This window comes from Etheostoma spectabile, chromosome 15 (assembly GCF_008692095.1).
Source record: "Etheostoma spectabile isolate EspeVRDwgs_2016 chromosome 15, UIUC_Espe_1.0, whole genome shotgun sequence".
In the NCBI taxonomy this organism is placed as follows: Eukaryota; Metazoa; Chordata; class Actinopteri; order Perciformes; family Percidae; genus Etheostoma; species Etheostoma spectabile.
The window spans coordinates 19394589-19418243 of NC_045747.1; the positions used below are offsets into that span (position 1 = coordinate 19394589).

Here is a 23655-nt window from a genome sequence, read left to right on the forward strand (position 1 = left end):
TGTGTGTGTGTGTGTGTGTGCGCACGCCTGCCTGTACATTATTGTGTGCTTGTGTACATGCATCAGTATGATTAAGGAGCATGTGAACATGGCACTGGCTATTTACTGCTGATAAACCAAAGTGTGCATTTGTTGTTGTGTTGCATCGCAATTCCATAGTTGCTTGTTATTCTCATTCCTATGCTCCATCTATCCTGCTTTATGGAAGACGAATTGCATCCTATTTTAAGAAGCGTGTTGACCCGATACAGAAACAAAACATTTTTTCTATCGGACACCGTTTTAACTCACTTAAGTCAACTTCATGTAACCACCCAATGTCACTCAGTGCAATTATGGCACAGTAACACGGTTTAGCAGAACTCCTGACATTTACCTGAGCTCGGACTAATATCCCTGTTAAATTGCATCAATAGATATCTGAATAGATATCTATATTGATTACCGTGGAATTGATTGCTGACATTATGATCCTTCTTCCAGTGTGCTGGTGGAGACCCTCTGATAAACAGTCTGATCCATCGAGCTGCACAGGGGGATAATGTTACTTGGCGTTTCTGTTGCCTTGTGCGTGCATGCGTGCATGTGCATGTGTGTGTTGGGAGTGTGTCATGGCAGGTTACAAATGAGTTTGTTTGTGTTCTGGCCGCAGAAACCTTTTATGCCCCGGGCTATGTGTTGTGTGGGTGGGTCTTGGTGAATGTGATAGAGACTAAGTATCTGTGTGTGTGTGTGTGTGTGTGTGTGTGTGTGTGTGTGTGTGTGTGTGTGTGTTTGTGTGTGTGTGTGTGTGTGTGTGTGGTGTGTGTGGGTGCGCGTGGTGCGTGCGTGCTTGATGCGTTCGTGTGTGGGCGGGCACACGCCCAAATAGCTTTATATGAGTGGGATGGTTATAGTTTTGAGATACCTTTTTAGTATGTTGCCTGTTGTTACCACCCTAAGCCATATAGTTTCCTGTCCACTCGATTTCGATCCCCGTGCTCGCGCTGGGGTCAAGCAGGTAACCTATTGGTAAAAGTGCCTTGCGTGCCAATAAATGCCTAGCAGTATTAATCACATAGGAGCCCTCACTCTGTGAAGAGGTCAATGCTTTAAAGGGCACCAAGAGAGCTGCCTAAGACTGAAATACAGCCAGGGCATCTTTCCGGTTGAATGTACCAAAAGTTTTATTAGTTCCCCCAATGAGGTCAGTCTGCCCTGCATAAATGAAATCTGTCGATATCCCATTATAGGCTTTTGGAACTTGATTGTGAGGCATCTGTCAGATGCATATTTCATTCTAAATTTAGTTAGCTGGCTGTAAGTAATGCATACATCACAACCAGTTTATTTCCCAGTGTACACGGCTGCAGAACATCTGTTTTCCTATTAAGTGAAAGATGAAATATTAATCTGAAAGCAGATCTGGTGCGAGTCAATCACTGACACACCGCAGTGACAGCTGCTGTGAAAAGTAACACCAGCATGTCAGGTGTCTGCTTCGATACATCTGATCACGACACCAACACACACTGTAGCTCAGAGCCAAAACATGAATGGGTTCACCGGATCAAATGGACTGTTTTATTAACGGAGTCAATCTATGCTGGTAATTGGAGAGCTGTTACAGTTAGAGAAGTGTAGTGTTGGTGTTTGGTCAAAAGGAAGAGGCTCACATCCTGACACTTACCTCAGTGCTACAGTTTAGCTAGTAGCAAGAAAACCCAGGAACGCATGGGCCATGATAAACAGGTAATAGCCGATGTCTTGCTAAAATTGTAGAACGTTATAGTTAGGGTGGTTTCGGCTCCTACCGATCACAAAATCAGTGTCATCCAGAAAAACAGTGATCTTGCACATTACATTTTGCAAGTAAACTCTTATTTTTTGTCTTGCGTAGAGAAAAGGAATTCTAAAGGTAACAGGAAAAGTATTTAGGGAAATGTCATAGTTCAAGGTGTTTTCACTGTTGATTTGTTTAAGTGTTTCACAGTTTTTTTTATTTTCAGTAAATGCAATATCTTTCCAAAAGTCGACAAGTAATCGGGTTACATGATCACAATTTAAAAATTGACCAAAATAGTTCCCATAATCCATCAGCCCTAGCACTACTTTCAGAAACAAAAGTGGCCACAATCAACATTGGTTAAATGGTTGGGTATGGAAAGAGAAAAACACTGATGACCATTATTATCAGCGAAATTAGTAATCTGCGTCGGCTCAAAGTCATGACCATATATGACTGCCTTAACCGATGTGCACAATCCATAAAATGTGTGCTCCACATGTCATTGTCCATCTGTCTGCTTGTATGAGCATGCTGGATGGTTAGAAAACAGGACTTCTGATAAACTGCATGTGATGCTTTGTTGACATAGACAAATATTAAACACATGAAACCAAAATCTAATTTTAGCTCAGTACAGGGAAACTGGATAGCATAAGGGATAGATTTAGCCTTACTCACTAAATACGCCATCATTGAATGTATCAATCCACTCGATGAATTCATTGAACAAACAGAGATCTATACTATGCAATTACTGCCCCTCTAAATAGCCCCTGGGAATACTTGAAAAGCTAATTGTATGTCAATTCCGCTCAAAGGCAAATTCTATTGATCCACAGCATTTGAAGAATTTTGTTTTTGACTCGGTTGCCAGGTGACTGGTACTAGAGCTTGGCTGCAGGTGGCTGTATTGAATGTTTCTCATAATCTAGAATAATGAGCATCGCCATGTTTATTTTAAAATAATGTGAACAATTGTGATCCCAGATAATAACAGCATGTGCATTTTGCATTTCAGCATTAATAAATCATCAGATAGATAGATTGATTGATTTTTTTTTTTAGTGAGCCAACATTTATCAGACACACCGCACGCACACAGATTATACAATTATAGGATACAACATACATGAAATATTAAATAGGATAGAATAAAAGAACACATTTTTTAAAAAGATAGGGTAAATAAATACAAAGTGGAGAATGCACCACATATATCCAATGTATAACATTTATATTACATACAGTATAACATTCATAAGGATTTTCACAATGACACCACTTCTCCAGCCTCTACATTGCAGGCTTGTGCAAAATTCAGAATTGGCCTCTATTCAATTCATGAATTTGAATTGAATACACCGATGATATCAAATATCAGTAGCATGATAACGTCAAGAGATGTTTTTTTCAAAATAAAAGACATAGATGCCTTTTGAAATTTGAAGTAGCCTTGATGGAGCCACAGACTGGAGCGCTGCAGTGTATGCATATGGCTCTGTGGTTTCCAAGTGTTCTTGTTGGAATTGGTTCTTCAAAAATAAACTAGTGCTAATATTTTCCACGTTGCTGTTATTACAGGTGTCAAATCCAAAACGTTTGTAATCTGAAGTTGCAAGGGACTTCTGAAACTTAAAAAGTCCAGTGTTGACCATCAAATTGTGTAGAAAAGAAGCTTTCAAACAAATGTCCAACTCAAATTGATTGACAACCATTTTATATACTTGGTTAAAGTGAAGCATTCTGGGAAATGGAGTCATGTTCCATCATTTTCAACAAAATTACAACTATTATTAATAAAAACTTAATTATTTGTTCTGTGACTAGAGCTTTTAACATTCATTGCTGGGGGGAAACATTTCCTGGTAATGTATTCTGTACATGTTGTTCAAACTAATAGAATTTATAGAATATGTAACACAAGTCCTGTAAAGCTTCATTGTTAAACACTTCACTTAAATTATTTACCATGTACGAATTTTTATTGAATTACAATTCTTTTTCCTTTTAATTCAAATTTGAATTGTAATTCTAGATCCTGTTTTTGACATCAATTCAAATTCTATTCAAATTCAAGAATTGAATTGGAATTTAGGAGTCATTAAGTCATTTAAATTCTGAATTTTGCACAAGCCCGCTACATTGTGTGTTAATATTGTGGAACAGAAGCACTCTGATACAAAATCCATATTAGTTTACAGCACTAAACAGTAAGTAAAATAGTAATATATCCCCAATATGAGTCGTTTCTGCTGTGCTGGTATGAACATGGATTAGTATGCAGTAACATTTGCTTTTGAAATTATACAATGGGATGTAGATCTCCAACAAGGATGCAAAATCCTCGTTATCTTTATCCTGAAAACATGACACACTGAAAAAATATGTTGTTCTAAAGGTCCCATATTGTGCTCATTTTCAAGTTCATACATGTATTTTGGGATTCTACTAGAACATGTTTACATGCATTAATGTTAAAAAAACACATTATTTTTCACATACTCTGTCTCTTTAAGCCCCCCTCCCGGAAAATTCTAGATGGCTCTGATTGGTCAGCGTTTTCTGTTCTTCCACATCTGTGCTCTCGGTGTCTCTGCGTTGTCATTGCAGCCGGGGAATGAGAGTAATGGCGCTGTAGCTGCACTTTCTACCTTATACTGTATATAGTTTTGTTGTGACATCACAAGCGTACAGAAGACCCAAAGGACTTGTTTAAAGGCACGGTTTCTGTATACGGGCTGTGTGTTATTTCTCTGTGGATCGAGCATTTGATACTTTGACAGGATCCTTATAGCACCTCGACCCGCTTGAAAATACAAAAAAGACATAGAAATCTCACTTTTTAGAACATGGGGAATTTCACAACCGAATTGTGGACATACAGTATACAATATGTCCCAGATTAGATTACAAGAGAAAATCACATAAATGGTGCAAAATACTAACTGAAATATCCTTCACAAAACACAGAGTAGCTCCGTCAGTGGGGAGTTGGGATGGGAAGCGGAGGGTTGCGGTTTAAGTCCCAGTGTGGACCAAAGTACAGAGTGTGGATTGGTAGCTGAAGAGATGCCACTTCTCCTGGGCACTTCCAGGTGCTCTTAAGCAAGGCACTGTACCCCCCCCATAGTGATTACTAACAAAAAAGAGTGTAAATTGTAATTTCCCACTAGGGATCAATAAATTATTATTATAGCTTTACCACTTTTGTGTTCCCTTTGTCTTTTCTGGTCTCTCTATCTACAGGACAGGACTGAAAACACAACTTCCTTGACGAAGGTAACAAAAGACAATACAATACGACGTATGCAGTGTTGAGTCCAGTGCATTAATGCAGAATGCAGTGCCATTAGGACCCACATGCTGTATCAGTGACTTCCATTGTTAGGAGGCCCGCGGCTGGGCTGCACTGTCCGTCCCTGCAGATTTCCCCTAAGGCCCGGCTGTGTGCCGACACGGGCAGAACTGTCCTCTCTCTTGAGCTAAAGATGCTTGGACATTAGCATACACAGGTTGTCACGGGTAAATGAATGACAAGACTTTCATCTCCCTATGTGTCAGCCTCGCTTAGCGGTGACACGGTTCAATGTGCCCGCAAAGTGCCACTTTGGTTGCCTGTGGAACCAGCGTGCGATTTAAACCCTGCCTCACAAAGATTACTTAATAAATAGAATAATTTCAGCATCAATATTATCCCAGCTTTGTGACAGTGTCAAAAGAGAGCAAGAAAACAACCAATCTATATTTGTTATGAAAGTTTGCCATCCTCCCAGTGTTGTGCGCAGCCATTTAAACCGTAATGAAAAATGGAGGTATGTTTTTCTAGACCGTTTGTTACTAATGCCCTGTGTTTTCATTGCATGGCTTTTTGTATTTTTGCAGTAAATATCCTTCCTTTGCTGTGTTTTCCTCACGTTTGAGTTACGCTACTGTTGCTCACGGTGAGTTGTTTTTTTTGTTTGGCACATGCACATGCACTTTTTTTTTTTTTTTTTTTACAGGTTGCTAAACTCAAACACTGTAATCTTAACCCTGATAGTTGAAGGGATGTCAATTAGTTTTTGTTGGGGATATTTAATGTTCATTAAATAATTAAATGTGCAAAGGCTCACTTTTCAGAGAGAACATTTAAAACATGAATATTTCATGAGACCTGTCTTGTCCGTCTTGATGACTGGGAATAGTTCTGCTAGCAGCTGCTCTAAATTTCGCAAAGCCACCCGTGAGCCAGTCCCAGAACTTCTGACGTCCTGTCCTCAAAATGGATGACATCTTGATTCCCCAGTAATGAAATCATCACTGGGATATTGCAGACGGTTTTAATTCTGATTTAAAGTCATTTTTTAAAGAGATGACCTCAAACATCTCACTTCTCTCATCTCCACTCTAATTCTTCATTTCCCATTGCTCGGAGCCAAAGTCCTGAGTTGGCAAAATTTCGCTTGCGAATAGGAGACGTTTATCAAATTTCTCCATTAATCTGATGTGCAGGCCTTGATTAAAATGCTACCCCACACAGACAACGCAGATGCTCAAAGTGCAGGCTTATAGGAATATACAGATTGATACAGATGTGCTGTGTCCCTCCGCCTTATTTGGACGCAGAGGGTGGCTGTGGTGGGAATCGATAAAGGGAATGCTCTGTGATCGGGGGGGGTCGACTTTTGTCTTTAGTGTTTATCCTGACTCAGCACAAAGTCAAAAAGGCAGCATGTGACCGAAGGGAAGACTGATGTGCCGAATACCTCCCCCCCCCCCACCTCTTGGTATCTGACGGTCAGGGATTCCACATAGCAAGCAGAGATTGATTCTCTTCCCACCCAGAGATAGGGCTTGTTTTTCACATAGGGTGATATGAGACTTTCAGAGAGGGTTGGTGGGGGGTGCGGGGGGGATTAGGGTAGGGTATTGTGCAAGGCCAGTGGGATTGGTATTGGTGGAGATGACAGGATGGTGATGTGGGGATAGGCAGGACTGATTGGAGTTGAGAAAGAAGTGAAAAACTGAGACAGAGATGGAAAAGCAGACTTGCTCATTGAGGCCGAAGGGATTGGCCCACTGCCTCATTCCAACCAGCCTGCGCCCAGAGACTTCTCTCAGGCCGGGTGGTGTTGTTTCTGGACAAGTTGTCCTCCGGCGTATAGATCCGCTGTCTTCTAATGCTGATTGATATTAATCAAATTGTCTTTGACTGACACAGCGGCCAAGAGGCACTTCTCGTTTTTTTTTAACCCAAAAGGCAATTTTCTAAAAGGGGCCCGGGTTGAAGTCTAGCAGCGTTTGTGCAGACTGCCCCTGCCAGGGCCACTGACCCCTGGATAGCACATGTAATGGATGAGTACATATGCCTTGTGCTGTCTTCCTCTCTCTGAGCGGAGGAGACATGAACTAATTAATTACGGGGGATGTTGGCCAGGCTGGACGCTGACACGATCGTTGTGGCTGTGTGGTTATTGACTACTCCGCAGAGGAAAGTTGCTCATTTAGCACTGTGTTGCGAGCCTGGGAGGTCACTGATCATTGTGGAAGGAGCATATGCTTGGTGTTTGTCTGTCTCTGGGCTTGTGTTTGCTCCTGTCACACGAAATGTGTGCAGGGGAGCATGTGTGTTTGCCTTGTCAGATGTGTGTGGGGCATTAATTGCGTGATGTAACTAGTGAACATATTTGCGCCTTTTTTTTTGTATTAGTTCCATACATGACATGTTGAAGTAAATTGACACCAGTTAAATTAAGCAGCTTTTATTTCTTCAAGCTTGAGAGTGGTTGTGGACATTCCAAGTACATGGCAAGTAGAGTAGATTAGAGGGTTATGCCCTTGAACATCTCTGGTTCTCTGTATTATTCTGAAAATATAGATTACGGACTCAGGGTCAGGGAGAGCGCCACAGGAGACTATAGAAAACCACTGCAATCATCTCAGCCAGTCTCCAGCCCTGATTCACAGATGCTTTTGAAATTCTAATGCGCGCCAAGATGGATGTGGAAAAGTACTCAACTGCAGCTTAAAAACAGATAAATTACAATGGCCATCCTTGTACAAAACAGATCGCCTTAATGGCGGGGCCTAATCGTGTGACCGCATATGGTGTTTCAGCTTTAAATGGCGCACCTCAGGGACCTGTCTTGGTGTTGCAGATCAACCTTGTTCTTTAGGGGAGGAGATGCTTTTCTAATTGGTCTGACTTTTGCCTTTTGGATCTAAGGTGTGCTGACCAAGGGGCCAATGAGAGGCTGAGGAGGGAGGGTCTTCTGGGAGATGAGTCTGGCAACTGTCAGTGGGAGATCTTAAGGTGGAGTCTGTGAGTGTGCTGCTGTTTTATTTGAGGGTTAACACAAGGCTGAGAGTACACAACCTTGACTTTTTTTCCGACAGGCAGGATTGGGTATTGAGTCCCAGCTCCGAATTGGAACTGGTTCCAATATTAAACAAATTGGTAAGTAAGTTTTTTAATTCAACTTATTGATTCCTAAAAGAGAACTCTGGACCTTCTGCTCTTTCAGCCACATCGTCCCTATGCATGCACTTTGATGCGTGCATAGTGTTTTCAATATACAGCAGACTGGGGCTGGAACTTAAAGGAGTGGCTAAGCAAAGTTATCCATTGAAATCGAAATATGGCACGAAAATAATTTCATTTAGGAGAAGTTGCTCTAACACAATGGTGTCTCCAGTCATTGTCAGAATGATCCGGCACATCTAGTTGAAGTAAAAACAAACAGAAGGCATCAAATTTTCACAAATCTGGGTTTTCTTTTGCTTATAAAGGAATGAAAAAGTTTCGACATCACTTTTAGCTTTTTTTTAATGACAGCCTACATGTAAATCGGAAAACTATAACTACAGAACAGAATATAAACTATATATAGGTGTTTGCTCTGAGCATATTTAGTTAACTTTTACTCAAATGATTTGCCTAGAATGCAAAAACAAGGATTCAAAGAGAACTAGATCAATGGGAATCAATAGAATCCAAATCCAGAGAATCTACAAGCTACCAAAATAATTCATTATCATCCTTTCTTATTTTCAATATCTTCAACGGTCGGTTCTGTTAGTTGAGACCAACACCACAATGGCTCTTTGCCTCTCAACAAAAATAAGAAAAACCTTAAGGAGGAAGCCGCTACAAAACACAACTCAATTAAAAAAAAAAACTGTTAATAAATTATACCTTTAGCATCTTTTCTCTCTCTGCTGTCATAAATTCAATAAAACTAAGGTCCTGTGGGTCTCCTCATAATAGATGAAGACAAAACTCCCCCCGGGACCAATTAGACCATCAGGAAATTACTATCTATTGGATTGTGTACCATTAGGGAAAAAAAAAAAAATCATATTGAGGATATTTCTTAAACACTTGTCAGGAAAACATGATATAGGTGATTCACACGAGACCAAGAGATTTTATTATCGTGGGTATGATCTTTATTTCTTTTCATCGCCCCTGTTACAGCAATTTGCCAGCTGCACGGGGTGTTTGCAGCGAACATCAGTGTCCACGCAATGGCCCCAGCAGGATCAGATTCTAACAGCTGATGGTGAGGGAGTGACAGTGCCTTTTTCCCCATCTCCAGCTGATGGAGGTGACAGTGATGTCGTACAGATAATGTGACAGGAGTGAATTGGCAGGTGTACCTTGTTGCAGTTGTTTGGCGGTGGGGGTGAGCTGAAGTTGTGGGTGGTGTGATGATCCTCTGCCTGGCCACAGGGAAATGGTGAATCATACATTTTTAATGGCTGTCTAAGGGGTGCTTACGCGGCTCCTCGTTACTGCCCGTCCGACCTGTCATGGCACCGGGCCCACCGAGCCCCAGCAACAGGCCCTCCTTTTTAGACACCTCAATAATTTAGTGCATGTGTTTATAGAACGTTGACAAAGTCAAGTGCACTGGCCCCCTGTATACATCCCAGAATGAATAATACATGTGGCCAATTCGGGGAATGTGCCCGGCGTTATGGAAGTTCAGTCCTACCACACATAAGCAGAGTAAAATGTCCTGACATTTCAAATATCCACACTGTGCTGAAATGTGCTGAACGCACAGAACTGCTCAGACTCCCCGTGAAGAGGGAGAGTTGGTTAGGAGCTGCTGGTTCTGGTGGTGGTTGGGGGTGCAGTTGGTGATGGTGGGAGGGGCGAGGATTGTACTCCAGAAATAGAGTTCCTCTGTCAGAACAATGGCCTGAATCAAACCCTGCATGGCCACAGGCTCTTTGGCGCTACTTGTTCGATGCCTGCGAGCCTTTATCTGTTGTTTGAGATGCTTAGGAGAATTACAGACAGTGAGAACATGAGGGTGTTAACGTCAGGAAGTATATTTTACTCGTCCTCGTTTAGACGGGGAGTCCAAGATATGATCTCAGGAGGATGGGGGGGGGGGATATGAGGATCTTTGGGGAACGAAGGCAAGAATCTGCATCGCTTGTTTTTACTCCACACTTCCATCAAATGAAGTGTTGAAATCTCATCAGGAGTGAAACGATGACTAATCAATTTTTTACAGTCCCCCCGGTGTAACAGCCTAGGACAAGGAAAAGCCTCTAATTTTTGCTTGTAGTCTGTTGTCTGTTGGAAATGGCACAAGCAAAATCCCTGTTATGAATGATGCTTGTGAAAGTAATCCAGCGGCGGGAACCAGTAAACGATGTCCTCAGTGTTGTTGTTTTTTTTAATCTTTTTGTCCTAAAAATAACAATGAACATGGAGGAATTACAACTTTGCGAGCCAGCCGTTGCACCATTTTACGGTGGACAGAGATGTAAAACACCTCCCTCCAGTCACTCCCGATCAGTGGGATTTTTATGCACGCCATGACACGTGTGCAATGCGGTGGATCATATTTCAAATAGAGTTATTTGCGAGGAAGACATTATGCAGTATTGTGTTAGACCTGTGTACACTACATACGCAAACACAAACAGACATTGCTTGCATTTTGTTTTCCCCAGGCGGCATCAGTGTTTCTGAAATGAAGCAGACAGCAAACATCTCCTGTTTGTTACATTCTAGGTATTACGCCCGTCTCGACTGGAGCAGACGCCTGAACCGCTGTTGGAGGTTTAAGAAATACACACTGCCAAAAATGCTATTAGTACTACAAGCCTAATGAATGACTTGCATAATTCTTTCGAGTTAAGTTTTGTAATCAGTGTGTGTGTGTGTGTGTGTGTGTGTGGGGATGCTCCAAAATGTCACGCTTTTTCAATCGCATGTGTGTATATCTGACATGTATGTGAGTATCACCTTACATGGAGCAGAGCAGGTAAGACAAGGAGTCTTTGGTATTTTTTGTCTTTCTTGCTTGCAAGGCTGTGTTACCAGCCAATCAACTACTGCCTGAGCCCCCACCCCCCAAGGGCCTCACAGGCCCCAAATACATTGTTTATCAGTGGGTTTAAGGTAATTTTATCAATTGAAAACCTGTGCGTGTCCACAAGAGAGTGATTGTATCAAAATTCAAGGCATATTGCTTTCCTAAAGTGGGAAAAGCCTTTATTAACACAGCTACATTATTGAAAACAAGACTACCACTTGACTGCAAAGCGGTCTTCCTCGGAAACAAACGATTGCACAAAGGGCAGCTGAGTCCTACACAAGAGAAAACATGTGAGAAATTGTATTACTACTGTGGCCTGACCCCTGTCGCAACTTAATGACTAAGCAACATTATGTGGTGGAAGAAGTTTCATTTTACTTTAAGTAGGTACTAATACCACACTGTAAAAATACGGGGAAGTTTAATTTATATAAAAAAAACTTGTACTGTAAAAAATACATGTGTTTTGGGTGCAAAAATCTTAATGTGTAAAGTAACTAAAGCTGTCAGATTAATGTAGTGGAGTAAAAAGTACAATATTTTTCAAGTAGGAAGTGGCATGTAAAGAAAATACTGACGTAAATTACAAGTACTTCAAATGTGTAGTCAAGAGGGCACCCAGATAGCTCAGTTGGTAGAGCAGGCGCCCATATCTAGAGGTTTACTCCTCGATACGACGGCCCGGGTTCAACTGCACCCTGCGGCCCTTTGCTGCATGTCATTCCCCCCCTCTCTCTCCCCTTCCATGTCTTCAGCTGTCCTGTCAAAAATATCTATATCAAAAAGTCTTTAAAAAATAAAATTGTAGTCAAGTACAGAACTTGAGTAAATGTACTGTTACATTCCACCACTGAATGGTACATGCATACAAATACGCTGTGAAAATAGGAGCGACCCAGCATCAGAGAGGAAGTTGTTACCTGAACACCTTTTCTGTACATCCTTTTCTCTTTGTTTAGTATGTCCCCTTTTCTACCTGTCAAAAACTGTTGTGGACTGACCCACAAGGCAATCTGTGCATATAATAATAAGATGCACTCAAAGTAATAAGTTTAACTAATAAAGGACTTGTTGCTGATCCCGAAAATAAAATATGGAGAGCAAAACATGCGATCAAACCAAGATAACAAAGAACACAGGGTGAGCTAAGAGGTTTTCAGCAATAATACAAATCCCTCCACACTTTTTTTGCTGCTGTTTTTACATTGTGTTTACATGTAAGAGGTGAGGAAAATAATGACATTATATTAAACCAATTAAATAAATACACAGAGGCAGAAATCAGAAGTGGACAAAGTGCTGAGATCTCAGATAGATTATTTATATCCCAGTGGGAAAATACCCAGTGTAAGTAAAAGTCCTGCATTCAAAATCTTACTTAAATAAGTAAATAAAAGTACCAAAGTATTACCTTCAAGAAGTACCAACAGTAAAAGTGCTCATTGTGCAAAAAATGGCCCAATTTAGAAAACAAAATCTATCACAGGATTATAATTACCGATGCATTAATGTTGCATAGTATTATCACTAATGTTGCTGCTGGTAAAGATGGGGTTAAATCCCAGTAGCTTAATCCTTAATATTAAATCATGATTTATCAGTTGGTTTGTATTTAGTAGTAAATAAGTAGTAATAATCTGAATCTACAAAGTAACTAATGTGTGCGGTTCTCCAGATTTACAATTTGATTTGACTCTCGACTATAAGGTTACAACTCAAGTATTTTTTTTTTCTTCTTCCACTTTTGACATTCACAATAACAGGGGACACCTGAATGCAACGTGAAGCCCGCATGCTTTACCTTCGTTTTTTGTTTGCATAACTCACTGGAATGGAATGTCACACCGGTGACTTCAGGGAAGCAGGAGGAATTTCACGTTCTGCGGTTTATCCTGTAAACTACGACTCCGGCAGTGGCCATGGTGTCTGGAAAAGTGCAGCTGAAGGTTACCGGTAAGCTAAGGTTAGCCTGTTTCATTAGCTGCATGCTATCGCCGGCAGCTGCGCGGTGTCGTCAGGGGTCTTCTTCGGACACGCGCAAGTAGGCTAGGGGAATTGCTTCGAAAGTTCGATAATTTAAATTAAAAGCTAATTTTTGTAAAAAAGTACACATATTGTTAAAGAAATGTAATGGAGTAAAAAGTACAACATTGGTTGCCCAAATGTAGCTAGCCAGTGGAGTGCAAGTACGAAGTTGCCTAAAACGTCCAAGTAGCCTAGCTACTTTGGTAAGCTACAGTACTTAAGTTACCTAACGCTAGTTACATTCCACCACAGGTAGAAACCAGGACATCAGCAGTTGGAAAAAAAAGGGAATTCACCAAATTATCAGAAACTTTTAATTTTAGTTGTAGGCTCGCACATTTTTGCCCAAGGAAGCCAAATTCTATAAAATGGTTCTGGGATTGCTCAAAACTTAACCAGCATTTGCTACAGTTTGGTCCGCTTTAATTAAGATACTAACCTGTGCAGCACTGGACAGAAGAGTAGGTTTAAGTTCTGCATTTGGTATGGAGCCCCATCATCTTTTGGGACTTTGGGGGGTTCCGTAATTTAGAAGGACCGGCATGTCATGCCAATAAAATGTCAGCATTCATATCCTTCAGCAAAACAGATCACAGTGGATTGACCTGCCGGGACACTACATGACTGTAGGGTAATACAGGGCTCGCTGTAGGGAGGATTTGCGGAGGCGGACATATACATGCACGTAAGGTCTGCATTCACCTGGGGGGGGGGGCATGTTGACGGTAGCTGACTCCTGATTGAGGGTCTGTCCCTCTCTCCCTTTGCAGATTTATGACTGAGAGGATTTGTGTCCAGTCCAACTTATCTTGCTGATAGACAGCCTTGTAGATTTCCTCAGAGTGGATTTATGTTCTGTAGGCAGCAGCGTTCTGCACCTCGCATATCCGCCCGTTTTACACTTTATTTGAACTTTACATTTCCACACGGCTGTGTCGTCCTGCTCTGAGTGGCTCTCAACCTCCAGCCATTTACTGGAAATGTAATTATTTATGCTCCAGCGTGGAGAAAAGATTTTTTAAGCAGCCTCACTTTTATCTAATTTCCCCCCTTGTCTCTGTTGATGGCCGATAATGGTGTTGGATTTCTAGCGCTCGCCATATATGGAATATTATTTTACTACATTATTTTAAAGTCAGTGTGATTTATGGGGCCCAGACTCAAGACGTGATGATCGTAATTAATCTGAACCGTCGTGAGAGGAAAAGGCCAACCGCGGATCTCTACACGGCATATGGCTGTGGGATCTTATTCTCCCTGCACCACGTCTCACTTCTTTCACCTGAATCAGCATGTTTGGCTTCTCTGTGCAAAAGGGTGCTCCGCCAGAATCCAGTCATCAAGGCATCACTCATTAACACACATGTCTGTTTGTTCAAAAGGTGTTATCCCAAAAACATAAACTCCATTCGTTCTACCCACAGCCGGAAAATAATGCACTTTTTGGATTCAATTTGGAGAAAAAAAAACGCATCTTGTGTCCCCATTGGTAGCTTGCATGCCCCTGATGGAGGGACTTGACCTCCTCATACTGAGCACATTTGCAGAAATAAAACTCATCTGAGCGTCACACTGGCAGACAAAGGAGACAGTAGTAGCTGGAGAGCTGGAAAGACAGAGAAAATTCTGAGTAATATTGATCTTAGATAATTAGATTCCTATCTAGTCTCTCGGGACTGGTGTTCCGGCAACACATTTTAGAGTGAAGAAAGTGGCTGAGACATGTACCAGTATATGAACTCAGTTAATTTAATTTCAAAGCCCCGAGTACAAAATGTGATTTGATTATTGGGAATATTTTTCATGTCTAATTACAATTTCTCTTTTTTTCCCCCCTAAAGTTTGTCTAAACTTCTTTCTTTTTTCTTTTTTTACGTCTCAGTGAATCCTAATGAATCTCAGTCTTTGTTTAGAGCTAATGACCAAGTGTTTATCTCCCCGACCCCAGCCCACCACCACCAAATCCCTCCCCACGCAGTTCAGTAATTTAATAATTTGTGCAGAAAAATGAGATTAGAAATTGAATGCCGATATTGTGAGTTTCTCCACTCATTGAAACTAAATTAATTTGCACATTGAATCCCTAATTAGAAGGTAATTTATTTCACTTTACCTCGAGTTTACGCCTGTGCGATAGAATGTATTATAAAGGTAGGTTCAATTATCATCCAATTATCGTTCGATGCATCTTGTAAAACCTGATCCGCTTCCTTTGAAACGCAACACAAGCAGCATGATGTCTTCAGTTTTGTCAGTAGATTGCTGTGTGTGTGTGTGTGTGTGTGTGTGTGTGTGTGTGTGTGTGTGTGTGTGTGTGTGTGTGTGTGTGCGGGCGGGCGGGCGAGATGACAAGGGGGAGGGGTCATGTTGGGAAGCACCGACCTGACTTCCCCGGGCCACACACCAGGTCACCGGCTTTCATGGCTGATCCGTTTGTCATAATGGTTTTTAAAAGGTCACGTGTTGATTAAAATGACTGATGGTTAAAAGCACCCATTTGGTCTCACACACACACATGCACACACATGCACACACATAGCCTCAGGTCATGTCCAACAGTCTATAGTGCCATTTGTTATGGATGTATGCAGAGACGGCCGCAGATAGATGAATTAGTGGAGTAGGTCAGGCAAATATATGAAAAGCTCCACACACTGTTGAAATATTGTCACATTCCGCTTGTGTCACTCGGTACAGCGAGCGTGCATGTGAGGGATTTCTTAGTAATATGGTCCAAACCCGAGATACTGTACAAGCAGAAGAAGAGAGACGTGTAGCATTAGCACTCGCTGAAAAGGATTATCCATGTATTCTCCTCACACTTGTCACCATTTATCTCTTACACATTATTTCCGCGCGGGTCCGGCCCTCTCCTACCAGATTCTGGCTTTGCTGCAAGGCAATTGCTCCTTTGCGTCGCTGGGGAATTCATTGCACTGCTCTGCTAGTGATCCAAATGTATTACTATGAGGCTGCTGTGAGTGGCTGGCTGCATGGGGACGTACCTGTGTCTCACTTAAACCCACTATCTCCAACCCCTCTTTTCCTGAGCAGCTCCTGCCCCCAGGCATCTCGTTGTATGGGGGCTATAATTGTTGCTGTAAATTCTGCCGCTCCCGTACGCCCCTGTCTTAACCGCCCATTACACATGGTTCACTACGGCCCTTGTTGATTGCGGCTGTCAAGGAGGGCAGATTTATGCACTCTGGCTTGGAGATGGAGGGATGGAAAGAAGGAGTGAGAGAAGGGGGATTAGAGGGAGGCAGGTTTATCAGGTGAGCCCACGCTTGACCCCTCCTCCAACCAACCCCGGTTTACCCTTGCTGGCGTAGGTGGAGATGAGTGAGGCCGATCAGCCAAAGCGGTCCGGCATAGCAGGACTTGGTCCCAGCCTTCGAGATGGAGGGAGAAACAAGTGCTCTAAAGTGGGCTGGCGATGAGATCTAGGCCTGATCCGTTGAGCTTTTGTTGTGCTGTTCACACACACACACACACACACACACACACACACACACACACACACACACACACACACACACACACACTCTCACTCTCACTCTCACTCTCAGCCCTCGGCCAGCCTCTCAGACACTCTGTCCTTTCTCAGAAAACACCACTTGTGTAACAAAGGCTGCTAATCTGTTGAGTACAGCAGCGGGGGAGAAAGGCACTTCCTCAGCCCATCACAGAGTCCGCTGTGGTCACACTCTAATCCACTGAGCCATCACAGCACTAAAATAAACCATTATGGGCTGATAGGTCCTCTGCTCAGCTCTGCTGTGTGCCACTATGTTGTTATGAATCAATAGAAAGCTAATCAGACACAACAACGGATTTATTGTAAAAGTATAAGTGAAAAGGATCAAACAGTTGTTGGTTAAAAGTTCCCAATTGTGAGGATTGCTAAATAATTGATTGAGCATTAAATGAAATGATCAAATGAAAATGACGCACAGTTGATACTCTAGTTTACATTATTGCATGCTGTGTGTGATTGTTCTGCTGATGCTCTTTAATTCTATTCTATTTTACCCTGTCCTGTTGTGTCTTGATGTATTTCCCCACTCTACTTTGTCCCACTAGTGTCTTTTAAACGGATCCGTCCACAGCTGCTGTTTGTTAGATAGTGATAGATAGTGCTTGTTGCCCAGTTGGCAGCATTACTGTAACGCAGCTAAACGTGCACAAGTCTCTAAGTGGTCCCTAAGTTGTCCTGCGGGATGATGGGATGCCATAGCAGCAGCAGTAATGGAATTACAGGAAAGACCCTGCCCTGGTCGCACTGGTGAAAGGTAACAAATGGAGGATGAGATGGAGTGAGGAGGAGAGGCAGAGCCAGAGCTAACAGAGCAATCTACACTATGGCACTTATGGAATTACCCAGTTCACCTTCTTTAGACCAAGGAATCAATGGCACTCATTAATAATTCACACAGTCTTAGGAAGGAACCATAACTGTCATAAATGGTAATTTTGTTTGATCATTACAATCCTTTTCATTGGGATAAACAGACAACATTATTCATCAGCAGCACATATGTATAAATATTCATGACACACACACATTATGTGTACAGCATAGCAAGCGACCTGCAGAAGGAAAAAAAAATATTTACACTATATCCAGGCTTTGATATGATTTCCCCTGCATGATGAAATAATTTACAGAATTGATTAAGATGAAGGCTAATATTTACAAGGCATATATGTACCCGAGCCCTGCTCTGTCATCTGGTAGATGGATGATGAGCGTCACAGAGAGATCTGAGGAAGTTGCAGGGAATTCTGAGGCGCTGACCGCAAACACCGTTCCTTTGCATGCATCGCCACAATATGTCACCGTCATTTCATTAGCCGCCGAGAGTATCAAGTCTGAACCACTTAGAATTTTTTATTTATAGGTCCATTGCTTCCTTAGTATCATCGAAAACACAATCACAGTTACTGCTGCAATCCATATCTCTCTGTTGGGTCTAAAATAAGGGCTATGATATTAGATTGCGACGACGGGCGGCTTTGCTCATGAGTGCGAATAAACAGATGGGCTATTACAGATACAGAGACTGAAGCAAATTGAGGTCATCGAGCAGGTCTTGTGAATCGTTTGTTCAAGACGCTGGACGTCGGTGTAAAGCAGGGAGGAAAGTGTTTTGTTTAAGAGGTGTCTTTGGCGCGAATGTATTCAGCGCATATGGAAGAGGACAGGCCTCTGGGCACAGACAGCCGTCAATGGGCAGGGATAATTTGATGAATGCGTTCTCCGCCCCCACCCACCCACTCCCCATCACACCACCCCACCCTACCATAACCAGATTTATTGTTTTCTGGCATAATTTTTGTCTCTCAGATGCAGTGAGTATGGTAGAATTTGCTACATTTTGTATTAATGCTGCTCACGTCTCGTTTGTGTGACCATAGGGCCGTGTGACTTTGTGGGGAAAAAAAAACACAAAAATGAAATCTTTGTGTTCAGCCTCCCTCCACCACTGTTCCTCCTCTTTGAGCTTGCGTTGCTCAACATGGGTGTTAATGAAAGGAAGGAGAGGGAGTGTGCGTAATGTATGTGCATGCGTGTGGCTGTGTCTAAAATGTAAATGATGAGCTGTCATTACAGTCCGTGCATCACACAGACAAAGCAGGTTTGGTCTTTCAGCTGTTTCTATCTTCAGCCAAAGGATCTGATCTTAGCTTTGTTTTCCTTTTTTCCCTCACAAGTGTGTCGGTGCGTGTACAGGATGTGTGGGAGCAGCCACTGAATGCATGCTAGTCACCACCGGGGAGCGATTTAAGAGCCTTTTATAGAGATAGATCCGTCCGGTTTACTGGGCTGAAGCTGGCTACCAAGAATTGTGACAGACATGTGCCTGCTAGACCTCATACATAAACCACTGGGGTGTTTGTATGCGGACTGTGTGTGTATGTATGTATGTGTGTGTGTGTGTTGTCAGAGATAGCGATAGCTGTTGTATCTCCGCTCACGTGCCTTGCCTTCAATTGCCCAATCAGTCAGTGGAACCCTTCAGACAGTCTTCTCTTAATAAGGAAGCTTCCAGCCCAATTCCCACAGATAGCCTAAGTAAATCAAACCGGTGAGGAGGAGAGGAGAGCCTCTTCAATCAGGCTCTAGAGAATGGAGCCTGGGCAACTCTGGCACTCCAGACAATAAGAGACAGGGAGGGAGGAGGAGATACAGTGATATTCCGGTATGGTGATGACTATGCTCAGAGTGAGGTATACTATTCATCTGGCCTCAGCCATCTTCTTAGAGCTGCATCTCTGCACCCTCAGGTCCTTTACACTCTGCATCCCGCCGTAAAACATTTCCCATTGTAATTCACGTTATGCCGCAAGAGCCTGGACTTTTGGTACAGGCTCGCAAGTGAATGCACTCCCCGTTCCCCCCCATCCCATCCGCAACCTCCTCCTCCTTCATCCACCCTGCTTGCAGTCTTATGATACGGTCCTCATGGCGAGCTGAGCGAGCCATAATACCATGTTTTGTATTCAACCCCGGTAGCAGCCATTTCAGCAAAGCCACAAACCCGGGGCCCCAGCTTGCACGTTGGTCAGGGTTCAGGTTGGACCATTCGGAGCAGTCCCACGTCGGCAATTTGGGGCAAGAGCGCTCCAGGCCACATGCGCCGTGTCCGTCCATCACAGGTTGAAAGGGAAAAGGGGAGGAGGGAAGGGGGGCAGCCTGAAGTTGAAAGGCGAGGCCCTGGCATCCGCTTCAGGCCAGGCCAGCAGATGTGGCGATCCTGGTCTATTTGAGCTAAAGTGATGATTAAGGGATCATGGCCCTTAAATAGACAATCCTGTTTACCCAGTTTAGGGCTGCAATCAATCCGCCACTCGCCAGATTAATTGAGACGCTTCCGATTGATTTTCTTTTTTTTTTTCTTTTTTCTTCTTCACCCTCCTCCTCCTTTACTCCTGCTCGGCCTTCCCATCAATGACTTCTCAAACTGCAAGGCCATAATTCATAAGAGGGGGCCGCAGGGAGTGGAGTGAGGACCGGGCTTAGTGCATGTAAAAGTGTATGACATCACGTCATCACCTGCCAGGGACGTTGACTTGAGATGTGTGTTAACCATCTGTTGGAAAGACATTTGGCTATTTTTTTGACATCAGTGCCCATTACACTGTAACCTACCTATTTTTATGTCTTTATTCTGGGTTGTATGCACTTTGTTTTTCCTCATTACTTTATTATTTTAAGATAATTTTTGGGCTTTTCCGCCTTTGTTTGATAGGACAGCTAGGTGAGAAAGGGGACAGAGAAGGGGAATACATGCAGGAAATTGTCACAGGTCACATTTGAACCCTGGACCTCTGTGTCGAGGCATAAACCTCTAGGTAAATGTGTGCCGGCTCTAACCACTGAGCCATCCCGGCCACTTTTGCCTCATTACTTAACTGTGCGTTGGTATAGGAAATGTCATAAGATATGTCAGGGTGAGGACATCTCTCTACTGTCCCACCTGTAATGATCCTCATTAGTGACAGAGAAGTTAATTAGGCCAAAGGGATGAACTTTACACACACACACACACACACACACACACACACACACGCACGCACACACCCGTGGCACCAGCTGGTAACCGCATCAAGATGTGAGAGCCCCCCCTCTCTTTCCTCTGGAAAAGGGGTGAGAGAAGAAAAGCCTTCTTTCTCAGCACTGTGTTTTTTTTACTATATGGGGGGAAAAAAAGACACTTGGATGGTCACGTGTGCTCTTATATGTTTGACACATGTTTATGCACACATAATTGGCTGTGAATAAACTATATTTATTTGTGTTGATCGGAGAATGATGGGAAGGTAGGTGATCACAATTGAACTCTTCTCCAGCAGGTCTCCTTCATGTGAGACAGTGTGTGTCAGCCATCACCACCATCTGTCAGCACAGAGAATCTTTAAAGACTCTCCTCTGCACTTTGCCTTCAGGGCAAACACATTTCTCATGTTGCTACCCCTCCACCATCACTCCAACCCCCGCCCCCACACCCAACCCCCAAACCCAGCTTCCAATAAGCAAAAGAAAAACAAAAGCTGGAAAACAAGGCAATGAGGGTATCAGTTTTGGCAGTGCCTTCTGAGCGCTCACTCTAACGGAGGCAGATTTGTCAGGCTTTGCGAGGCTGCTCCTTGACAGCTTAAGCACAGCAGCTACCTCAGTGTGATATTTTCCTGTAACGTTGTGTGCAAAGTAGCCATAGATCATCTCCGAATCCCGTTTTCTCCGGGTCAGCGTGATGAAGCAACACGGATGGTTGCATGAGCATGTTATGTTAATCACGGCGGTAATGCAGTTTGCCTGTTGGTGATACTTTATTGAATGTGACAGCGAACATCAACAGGGACAAGATGACAAGTAGTTAGCCATACGCACAGTGTTTAAAAAACAAAAGGACCATCCTTGGATCGAACCCTCTTTCCTTGTCACCAGGATAACAAAAGAATTGGTCATGTTGGTCACAGTTTGGTTTTTGGTATGTAAGCTAATAAAAGAAACCTTTATTACAGTCATAGTTTAGACTTTTCATTCCGTTGAGTAAACCGGACAAAGCATGTGCATGCAAGCCACATGATGGTGCATTACTACGTATGTATAAAAAGCATTTCAAATATGGATTTCTCTGATGAGACCTGCAGGTGTGCAAGCAAGGTGCTTTGTGGAAGCATGGCACTTCCTCCTTCTGTCTTGTGCTCTAATTTGATTACAGACTGATTAAACCCTCCCTAATGCAGTCAGAGCTACGGCATGCTAATGTAATAAAATCACTTACAGCTAAAACAGGTTAGCTTAATTGGCAGGAGGCACGATGCTGGGATTTGCATTAAATTATTTATTTGCTTAGCAGATGCCCTTATGCAGGGCAACTCTCAATTCCATTATACACATTAGCCATTTGCGCAGCCAATTTAGCTTGAGCACCTCGTTCAAGGATAGAACAACAAGTGTCGAATCGCCCCCTTCCACTGCCACTGCTCCAACCATCCACAAGCCGGCACCACCACCTACCAACCTCCATTTTGTGTGGTTGAGAAACGGGTAGTGGTTTCTGGATTGGAGGCCGCCATTGACACATTGTTGGCACACTTGCAGCAGAAGCCTCTGAAAGTATGTTGCTGTTGTTGCCCTCCAGCTATCCAGCATGTTCACTCAGTGTCTGGAGTTAAACATAAACAGCGCACACCAACATTAGTGCGCCGTCCCGGTCAGTCCACTGAAAGTCAAAACGTAATTGAGCTGCTCCATTAGCACTGGGATCAAACAGATGGTGCCCCCGTTCTTTTATTCACCCATTTATGTGGGCATGTCATTCTTCCAAGTGAAAAAAAAAAAAAAAGCAATAGATGGAATGGGTTTGTGTGTGTGTGTGTGTGTGTGTGTGTGTGTGTGTGTGTGTGTGGGTTGGGGGTTCTCAGGGATAACTGTGGGTGCACACTTCCACTTGTTAACTAATCTTTCAGCTTGGTCTGGCAGCACGATCATCTCTTCCTCCACCAGCCTAATGGCTAACCTAGTTATCAGGAAAAACTGTACACAACACAACAATTGGTGTCTAAGCAAATGAATTGGATATGGCACCTACCGTTGATTAGGTTACACCAAATTTTAAACTTAAATTCTTCTTAAAGCAGATTCATTTTGAGTTGGTACACATTTTAAATTTTCACCATGACCACATACTGTCTTCACCGTGTCAAAAAAACCCATAGTATTTTGATATCTGTAAATCTTTGGCGGAACTCTCATACGTGCTGTTGAAAATACAACCAAAACACATCTTTCTTCCTTTTTTATCATATGACAAACACCCGGTGACGTAGCACACTTAGTAACTGTGTTGATGAGAATCCATTTCTGATGAAGCAACACTTGCCAAGGTTTATATTTGGATTTGCGCATTCAATTTGCTTTACATTTAATACAGTGTCTTTCACCCAGTAGCAGAACTGGCTGCCTGCCACAGAGGCTTTTGATTGGAATTGAATGCACAGTCATTTTCTCTAATATAAATCAATACTCCCCAAACCTGCCACCACACATTTGAGATGCTCACTATTGCCCGATTGCAGTTCGGAGCACTGGTGAAACGGTCAAATGCTTTGACACATTCTGTGCAGCGAGATTAGTCTGGTTGTGAAATCTTGGAAAAACAAATCACTGAGGAACCACTCAGACTTAATCACATTACCTTGCTAAGTGAGAAGTTTCCGATCCCTTCTTCCACCTAGACTTCTGAAAAGTCTCCCTCAAGTCCAGCATGTGTGTCGGCATGTGGCTGCTGCTGGCGCTGCCTGCCCTGGTGGTTTGTATTGACTGTTGTTCAGTGTCATTACACGTCTCCTTTGATGCCCTGCATTTACACTCCTGTTTGAAATGTGATGCGGGTCAACTGGCTGTATTGGTTTTAAAAGACGGCGTGTATTACAAAGGGAAACAGTTGACCAAATGATCAGACACTAGATCCCCAGCTGTTTCTCTCCATTTTTTCCGTCTCTTTCCTTTTCTTAGTTTTTTTTTTTTTT

General features: G+C 42.8%; 1 protein-coding gene across 5 annotated transcripts in view; it reads left to right on the forward strand.

The window, feature by feature from the left end:
• Positions 1-23655, forward strand: part of rbfox3b (RNA binding fox-1 homolog 3b) — a 456818-nt gene that overhangs the window by 222242 nt on the left and 210921 nt on the right. Inside the window, exon 1 of one of the 5 annotated variants that reach the window (XM_032538176.1) lies at positions 12895-13041. The exons of the other annotated variants lie outside the window; for them this stretch is intronic. Within the exon in view, the coding sequence (XP_032394067.1) occupies positions 13008-13041 (34 nt within the window). The 5' untranslated portion in view covers positions 12895-13007. Of the gene's footprint in view, positions 1-12894; positions 13042-23655 lie in introns of those variants that run through there. 5 annotated transcript variants of the gene reach the window in all.